Source organism: Carassius carassius, chromosome 9 (genome assembly GCF_963082965.1).
Source record: "Carassius carassius chromosome 9, fCarCar2.1, whole genome shotgun sequence".
In the NCBI taxonomy this organism is placed as follows: domain Eukaryota; kingdom Metazoa; phylum Chordata; class Actinopteri; order Cypriniformes; family Cyprinidae; genus Carassius; species Carassius carassius.
Window position 1 is genome coordinate 27,027,705 of NC_081763.1, and position 8,767 is coordinate 27,036,471.

At 34.2% G+C, this 8,767-nt stretch overlaps 3 protein-coding genes across 3 annotated transcripts in view; all 3 read right to left on the reverse strand.

Annotated features, from left to right (window-relative positions):
* Positions 1–88: 88 nt before the first annotated feature.
* Positions 89–3,146, reverse strand: LOC132148648 (uncharacterized). The gene is made up of 5 exons (XM_059557347.1): positions 3,005–3,146; positions 2,563–2,867; positions 2,426–2,464; positions 989–1,137; positions 89–588 (listed from the first exon to the last, which is right to left on the reverse strand). The coding sequence occupies exons 1-5, from the start codon at positions 3,087–3,089 to the stop codon at positions 390–392; spliced, it is 777 nt and encodes a 258-aa protein (XP_059413330.1). The 5' UTR covers positions 3,090–3,146; the 3' UTR covers positions 89–389.
* Positions 3,147–3,574: 428 nt separating this feature from the next.
* On the reverse strand, positions 3,575–6,605 carry LOC132149739 (G-protein-signaling modulator 1-like). Its single transcript, XM_059559145.1, has 8 exons — positions 6,239–6,605; positions 6,026–6,149; positions 5,626–5,801; positions 5,119–5,301; positions 4,895–5,009; positions 4,645–4,805; positions 3,972–4,142; positions 3,575–3,583 (listed from the first exon to the last, which is right to left on the reverse strand). The coding sequence occupies exons 1-8, from the start codon at positions 6,284–6,286 to the stop codon at positions 3,575–3,577; spliced, it is 987 nt and encodes a 328-aa protein (XP_059415128.1). The 5' UTR covers positions 6,287–6,605.
* A 969-nt stretch (positions 6,606–7,574) lies between these two features.
* Positions 7,575–8,767, reverse strand: part of LOC132149459 (syntaxin-binding protein 2-like) — a 14,078-nt gene continuing 12,885 nt past the window's right edge. The window contains exons 18-19 of the mRNA XM_059558712.1: positions 8,077–8,237; positions 7,575–7,977 (exon numbers count right to left, since the gene is read on the reverse strand). Coding sequence (XP_059414695.1) covers positions 7,904–7,977; positions 8,077–8,237 — 235 coding nt within the window. The 3' untranslated portion in view covers positions 7,575–7,903. The remainder of the gene's footprint in view (positions 7,978–8,076; positions 8,238–8,767) is intronic.

The following is an 8,767-nucleotide window of genomic DNA, read 5'->3' on the forward strand; positions in this document are numbered from 1 at the left end:
AAAAAAGGTTTTACACTTAATGAAGTTGTTAGTAATTTTGGAAAACATGTTTAAAGTCATGTACATTTGCAGGAGATCAATATCAGTATCCTAATTAGATGATGATTTATTTTTCATGAAACATGAATAGCACAGGTAACGCTAATTTTAAAAACACTCATTAAAGCTTCACACAAATACTTTTTTAATTCACAAGAGATTGTCAAACGAGCCATGAAACTAAAACAATACAGAATACACTTCTAAACAGTATGTTAATTTCCAGTGTGAACACAGCTTATTTTGACATGCCAATTATTTTATCTAAAAACCAAAATGTTTAGCTTATTTGTAATACTGACATTCATCCAGGTGATGTGAAACTAGACTATATGATCATGCATGGCATCCTATTTTCTCTTTTCTTTGCTTCTCTCCTTTTTTTCTTTCTTTCCACTACTTTTTCCTTTTCCCTTCTCAGCCTCCTTGTTCTGTTGCAGCTGAGTGGTGTGGACTCTTTGTTTCAGAGAGACGTAGTCCTCATATGGGCCCACTGGACTAGACAGGTGTGGAGAAGAGGGTCTTGATTGTCCCTGACTCTCAGGAGACCTGCACTCAATAAAATTATAAGTTGGATTTACTTAACATTTCTATGTCAACAGGTTCCACATAACTGGGTTATGTTGCATTTAATAAACATTATTTATTTCAGTAAACTTAGGGAAATCACATAAGGTTCATTCAATTCCATTTAGTTGAATCAGGTTAACATTCTTAATTTCGCCCCAAAAATCGTTCAATTATCCTAAAATTCTTATAAAAAAATAAAACAAGTAATCCAGTTTAATCACTTAGTTTATATAGTGAATACATTCAAGAATAATTTTTACAAATCTTATCTATCAAAAACTTTCACAAAATCTTTACTCTGTAAAGACTTTTTTGTTAGGCGTTGACCAGAAGATGGTTTTGTTACATCATTTTTTTTAGTGTGTGAGGAGACACTGACCTGGAGCGATGCTGTCTGTGTGGGTTCACATTGAGAGAGACCGGTCTGCCAGGCCTAGGGCTGAGAGGAATTACTATAGCCTCCCCTGGTTGTCCGATTGTGATGAAGACTTCAGGGAATGGATATGGCTGGTTATTTGCTCCATGCGTCTGAAAGAGACCCAAAAATTCATATTACACATTAGACTTTACACTATTGATGCGCTTGAATAATTAGTATTTTTTTGTCAAAGCTTAGAAAGTTATGACATTATTCATAAAGAACAGATTTTAGCTCTATGTGGTGTTCTGATTATATTTCATATTGTATAAAAGTGATTCGAGTTTTAGTTATTTTAGCTCGTATAAACAAGAACACCGAAGTCATTGTATATAAACAGTTCAGTTTTTTAAACAAACTGATGCACAGGTTTGACTTTCACATCACATGGAAGTAAAAAACTATATCTGAGTTCATAGAGTTCATAGAACTTAGCATATTGTGTTTGATGAAGGCACAGACCAACTTTGAGTTGATACAAAAAGAAATTTCCATAAGGTGAGTAAAAAAATGTCCTGAAGTTGGTTGCCTCAAGTTTTTACATTTTCTGTTTCTGATTTATTTTACTGTCTAATCTTCAATCACAAATAAGTAGCCATCTAGAACAGGAAAACACCTTATACTTGAATGAAATGAGCCTACAAAAACAATTTGGTTTTATATAAAAAAAAATTAAAGTAGTTCCTATACAAACAGAAAAAGCTGAAAACACTGAACAACACTAAAAAACACTAAACAAATCATAAAAGTGGTCTATGCATCTCTTGCACTTTATTCAAATATTTTGAAGCCATACAATAGATTTTTGAGAGGATCCGACCAAATTGTATGTCTTTATTTACTTGTCTTTCCATCTAGTGAGCTGTTAACTCATTACTGAACCAGATCACTGAGCAAGTGAGTTGAATTCATCAGTATAGTTCTCCCAAAAATAAAAATTCACCATCATGTCATTCCAAACTTTTTTTGTCCTTTTTGGACAGAATGGGTCCAATGACTTTTATAATACTGACAAAAACAGCTGAAACATTGTGACATATTTTGGTCTGTTCCATCGTATGACTTCAGAAGTGTTCTATGGATGGACTACATTTATAGTGCTTTTTTAGATGAATTTACATATCGCTAGTATTAGTAAGTCATGATAAAATTAACTGGTGACATTTTAATGAAACGTAATAAGGTCAAAATACATTGATGAGTCTTTCACAATAAAACCAATAACATGCATTTCAAAAACAGATTAGGTTAATTTTAATTTCATGCCAACTTTATAAGTTATTTTTAAGCAAAAGGTTGTTTCACACTTTATTGTGCACATATCACAAAATGTATTTAGAGAAATTAGAATCACTTTCATTCTGTAAACAATTTTTGTGGTTATCTTACAGTACCTACCTGATGTGGAGGGAAGCACATGGAAATTTGAAATGATATCTGTAAAACAAAAGTGTGCTTACAATTAATATTCAAACCACTTCAGTTGAATTTTTAGGGATCAAAAGCAAAAATAGATGCAGTACAAAATCCCTCACCTGTGCAGACATATCATCATGCAGTAATCTCTCTGGGGAAAATGAGGCCAGTCTGGGGGGAGGCCTGACAGGTGTGTCTGATTCACTGATGCTCAGAGTGGGAGAGGAAGGTCTGGAACAAACTTCTTTTGGCACAGCAGGTAAAGCAGGGGTCAGGGTGATTTTAGGAGCTAATGTTTTATTGTTCTCTCTCTTATTTCCAGTGCTGGAGTTCTGGATGCCTGGCAATGCACTGAGTGTCACGCGTTGGTCATCCAGCCGTCCGCTCTGAAAGTTGGACACCAGTTTGAAAAACTGCTCAGGATCTTCCACTGCATGCAACAAGCCAGTGTGAAATATTAGGATTGCTTATATATATATATATATATATATATATATATATATATATATATATATATATATATATAATGAGCAGGTCATTAATAATCATTAATACTCAGACTTTGGTTACCTGTGGGACTAATAGGATTCTTTGGAGAAGAGGAAGCCTTTTTAAAGGGTTCAAATGAGCACCGCTGGTCATCCATTCGCCGATGCTGTGCATTATGCAGCAGGGAAAACAGCTGGTCCTGATCAATACAATTTTTTACTTTTTATATGAATGAATGTAAATTTCATTTGTATTTGATTTTCAGAAACATTCTAGCTTCACAGGGACATAGTTTGGTTTTCCGTATAAAAACTGCCTATTATAACTGACAGCATGACACAACATGACACTTGTTTTGACCTTTCTTCATTCAAATTGTGAATTCTTCTTTACAATTATAGAATGAATCTCATTTTTATATTGTGTGAACCAATCCAAGAGCTACAGATTGGTATTACAAAGTCAAATAAAAAAACTATGTTGCTAACTAGAACAAAAATTATATATATATATATATATATATTTATTAAATATCATTTAAATATATACAGTACTAGTCAAAAGTTTAGCTCTTTTTAAATGAAATTTCAGCCAGACTTCAGTGTCACATAAATGTTAAGAATTATTATTCTGAATGCAAGATTAATGATGCTGAAGAAAAAACAGAAATAAATTAATTGTAAAATATATTTAAATCAATTATCTTAATAATACTTTAAATCATGATAACATTTCACAATATCACTGTATGTTTTTACTGTCATTTTGATCAAATAAATGCAACCTTTGTGAGCATGAGAGACCTTAATCAAAAAAAAAAAATCTTAATTATTCAACTGTAAAAATGTAAAAATATATAATGTATTGTAAAATATATAACATTTTAAATATATACAATGTCACTTTCAGTAGTACTGTTATGCTAAACTGGTTCTAAATAATGTTTATATCCTATAAAAAGCTAATGCAGTGATCTTTTACAGTTTATTGAGAAATGCCTGTGCTGCGGTTGGATGCTGTCTGGATTGATTTGGCTCACCTCAGAGTCAGGACTGAATGTTCCTGATCTCTGGGATGATTTAGTGGGTGAGCCTGATTGGGATGGACGGTTAGTCGGTGATACAGGTTGAGAAGGAGACTTCTTTGGGGGGGCGGGAGACCCCAGGTGGATTTTGGGAGCAGAGCAGCGCTGATCATCTATCCGAGAGCCCTGCCAAAGAGAAAATAATACAAGAGTGCATCGTTATCACATAGTGCTTTTAAATAAATGACAGTCTATCCAGGTTTCTATTTGTGAGAATCTACCAATGATGGAAACAGGAGAGAGCTAGTAAATGTTGATGATGATCTTAAAATAAGCCCTTTTTGCTGTCCTATATATAGGCTCTTTTTACAGCTGTGTATAGTCTCACAAATCTATCATTAATCATATATTTTCCTTGATTTTTTTTTATAATAAGTTAAATGTATTATAAAAACATAATGCATTTTTTTTTTTTTTTTTGCAGAAACCAGGTTACTCTTTTTTAGGATTCTTTAATAAATAATAAAAATAACAATATGTATTTGAAATAGAAATCTTCTGTAACATTATAAATGTCTTTACTGTCACTTTTGATCAATATAAATAATGCTGATATCCTGACTGACCCTAAACTTGTGAATGGCAATGTATTATGCCTTTAAATGATGAAGGCAACACATTTCCTCACCTGTATTCTGGAGATCATGCTGAAGAGCTGATCTGAATCCTGAGCGGTCATACTATGAGGCGATTTGATCTCTGGTAACCGGTTAAGCGTCGCTCGCTGGTCATCTAACTGGCGATTTTGGGTGTTAGCAATGAGTTTAAAAAACTTCTCAACATCTTGATCTGGTTTGAAGGTGTAGAGAAACAGAAATTGCACTGATTGGTTTGCAGTTTGTTGCTATTTGATCAGTTATAACAGCTGGCAGACTTACCTGACTGGCTGTTATCCATATGTCTGCGTGATAAAGGGTTAATCGAGCAGCGTTGTTCATCCATACGTCCATTTTGTGCTTGACTAACTAGACACAACAGCTGGTCCTGCTCACGCTGATGGATTTAGAACAAGAATAACAGGCTTTCAAACTTGTTAGTAGGAAGTTTGGAGAAAAATGGTTTAAGTGTCCAAGGCTGCTGTAAATATAATATTCATGCTCACTTGAAAACTTTCACAGTCCATTCTGTCCTTGTCTGATATAGGGCTGAACGAGGCTGATCTGGTTGTGAGAGTGTTATAAGTGTCCGAATCAGCAGTGGCACGAGGACTGAAGCTTGATCTTCTCATAGAGTCCTGGGGCCCAGGGGTCAGGCTCATTTTTGGAGGATTGCGTTTCCTGAAACTCTACATGACAGGTAAAAAAAAAAATCATACAATACTTTATTCTGAAACCATTCACACATATATATATACACATACACACATATACTGGAAAAATTATTATGTAATATTTACTTAAAATTTTAACTCTGAAATTGCTATTAAAAATAATTACAGAGATATTGCAATTAGCACACTGACATTTTAAAATAGAATGTAGCATTTTCTTGTAAAAAGTATAACCTTAAACTAATAATCCTTATTTATAACATTGAAAGTGTAGTGTAACTGTTGTTTAGTGTTGTATAGTCGTAATAGATGTCTTCCAGAGTTGACTGGAAAACTCACATGAGCTCTGCTGACCATGCTACAGATCTGATCAAAGTTTGTCTTCAATACATTTCCATCTTTAGGATCTTTGATCATGAATGCCTCCATCCCTGGCAATGAGTTAAGCGTCACCCGCTGCTCATCTAATCGTTGACTTTGACTCTTGACCAGCAGCTGGAAAAAATCATCGGGATCTGGTGCACAACACGCAGAGAACATGTAAAAGTTACTTTAAAGGAAAGATACTACAGTACATTGTTTGTTCAGGCGCTGGTACATTTTGAGATTTTGGACTATTTCGAACAATTTTCACCTTACACCGCCTTGCCTTAATAAATAGATACTACTGATAAGGAGGCTAATTTAAAAGATTAGTGTGAAAGTACATTCATTGTCAACATCTTGTTCAGAATCTGACCTGGGCTGCAGGCGTGAGCTTTTCGAGGTGTTGCTGGAGCCAAGGTACAGCGCTGCTCATCCATTCTTCCATGCTGAGCTTTACTAACCAGAGAAAACAACTGATCCCGATCACCTGACACTTGCTGTCAATACAAAAACAACCGATTCAACTGTAACATCTTTTAACACGGTAGTAAATATACAAAAATGTCAAATAAAAAGCATGCAATACCTCCATTTTGTCCGCCACAGACGTAATCTGCAATTCTACAATCTTCATCTGGATTTTCTTCTTATTAAAATACAGGTATCAGTGCATACTTCTTCAAAACAAGTGTTACAGTTTCAGTCATGCTGCGGTCTGGTCTGGACTTGTGAGCGAGCTTCTCTCTAGAATGAAGTGATGGATGGAGAGCTTTTAGAAGGTGTTAAGCTCTGAATATAAACCCACACCCATTAGGAAACCTAGACGGGGACTGTCTTTAATCCCAGATAAAACCAGTTAATCCCCCTCTATCATACAGTCGTGATCTTTTATCATGGGAGATGATGACAATACTTTGAGCAGTGACATCAATATCTCTCAACAGACACCATCAGCCTGTGTTTAGGTTAATAACTCTATGGAACAGATTAATGGATTTCTGAAAATCAGCAGAAAACAGGCTTAAATATCATGAATGTACAGGGAGAGTGAAATTTCCATCAAGAGTTGAGTTACAGGAAGTGTGGTTACAAAACAGTAACGAACAGGACCTGGAAGTCTAAAGAACTGTAAAAGGAAGTGCTTAATTTTCAATTAAAATACTAATTGTTAACATCAGAAAGTGTACTATATTAATAACAGTATATTATATATAACAAACTATATTATTAAAATGTAAAATAAGTGTTTTCTATTTGAATATATTTTAAAATGTAATTTATTTCTACTCTGAATTTTCAGCATCATTCCTCCAGTCTTCAGTGTCACGTGATCCTTCAGAAATCATTCTAATATTCAGATTTGATGCTCAAGAAACATTTATTATTATTGTCAATGCTTGTGCTACCAGCATTTTTTCAGGACCATAAAGTTCAAAACTACAGTATTTATTTGAAATGGAAATCTTTTGTAACATTATACATTTCTCACAGTCATTTTTTAATCAATGTAATGCATCTTTTGATTAAATACTGACCCCAGTGTAAATCTTTCATTAAACAGAAAGCAAGACGAACGTCGCAATACTCAAGCAACTCTTTCTGGAATGAGGTACAAGCGAAATTTATTTAGAATCATTAACATAGACAACAAACAAAAACACCCAGTGAACCACATCCACCTATATGTGTGACAACGTAACAGTAAGAGAAGAAAGTGCACAAGTTCAGAGCATGAATAACAAAAAGACATCTACACCGAGATGAATCCTCTGATGCCTTCACCAACACGGGCAGAAAATATATCAAAAACGAACTGGAAATCAGAAATAGACAAATGTACTATAAGAAGGATTATTAAGCTTTAAAGTAAAAGCAAACATCTACATTGTGGTGGTTTACAGTGGAAATCCATTGTGATCATTTGGAGTAAGGCAAGATTTAATCCATTTATCTGCACAATTATAAGCCTTTGGCAACAGGTCCTCAAATAATTTCACATATCTCGTCATACAAACATATATAATTTTTCCTTTAAATTAAACATCAATCTTCAACAGCTTTAATATATATATACATACATAGACCACCAGTTTAACTTAGGCAGTTTAAAATGACTACTTTAAAACACAGCTTATATTCAGGAAGCAAGATCAAAAATGTGTCTTTTGACTGGTCCTCTGAGAGAGAGTTAACTGATGAGCATCAGGTTTCACATGAGTACAGCGGGACGAATCTCTTCAGTCATGTCCTGCTAAACGGGTGCGGGCTGATCCAAATTCTTAAGGTCATTCAAAAAGTTGGTTGGAGTAAGAATGTGAGTCGATCCTGCCGAAGAAAATGATATTTGGCATTTTAAACAACAATGAAAACAATAAATGCTGTGCTGTGAATTATGTAATATGCCGTAAAGTCGTCTCCTCTCACCGATCAGAACCTCCCATTTGCCCTCGGTGGCCCGGGTCACTTCATAAGCGCAGCGCATCTCTGAATGTGTCATGCCTCCAATCACAAAGATGATGAGGCGGGGGCCGCTGCGGTACTCTGTGGCAGTCTTGTTCTTGTGCCAGTGTCCAAACCGTGCACTACTGGAATAGGATTGGACAGTACCATCACTCAGACCACATGCTAAGTAGTGTGTCGTTTGTAGCACTATTTGTTTTCTGTGTGTATCCATGACTTAATACTGATATCATTTAAAAAATAAATAAATGAAATTAGCCACATTGTTTGATCCGTTTAAATCTGTTCGATGAGTAATGCAAAGGGAAAAGGAATAATAAAATAAAACATTGTTTTTTGTTGGAATATCTGTCTCCTAAGATCTACTTCCAACCTAAATAGCATTTGTGTGTAAATTAAGCAATATCATGCATTATTGATTTTTTTGGTCTTTGTTTGACTGACCTTTAAAAATCCATGTTTTAAAACCAAACTGTGCGGGACTTTCTTTCTTTACAGATTATTTAATTTCATGATTATTTTATTCATTTTTTTATTATTATTTTGTTTCATGTATTATCATATCTTAATTTATATGTATCATTTTTTTTTTACTAAATTAAATGATTTACTTTATTTATTTATTTATTAATTAATTCATTTCTTTCTCTGATGT

Coding starts and splice junctions, on each gene's coding strand:
- LOC132148648 (XM_059557347.1), bottom strand. CDS start 3,089: ATGGATGACCAGCGGTGCTCATTTGAACCCTTTAAAAAGGCTTCCTCT. Junction 2,465..2,562: donor ATGATGATATGTCTGCACAG/GTGAGGGATTTT, acceptor TTTGTTTTACAG/ATATCATTTCAAATTTCCAT. Junction 589..988: donor CACAGACAGCATCGCTCCAG/GTCAGTGTCTCC, acceptor TATTGAGTGCAG/GTCTCCTGAGAGTCAGGGAC.
- LOC132149739 (XM_059559145.1), bottom strand. CDS start 6,286: ATGAAGATTGTAGAATTGCAGATTACGTCTGTGGCGGACAAAATGGAG. Junction 6,150..6,238: donor CTGTGGCGGACAAAATGGAG/GTATTGCATGCT, acceptor TTGTATTGACAG/CAAGTGTCAGGTGATCGGGA. Junction 5,010..5,118: donor TGGACTGTGAAAGTTTTCAA/GTGAGCATGAAT, acceptor TAAATCCATCAG/CGTGAGCAGGACCAGCTGTT.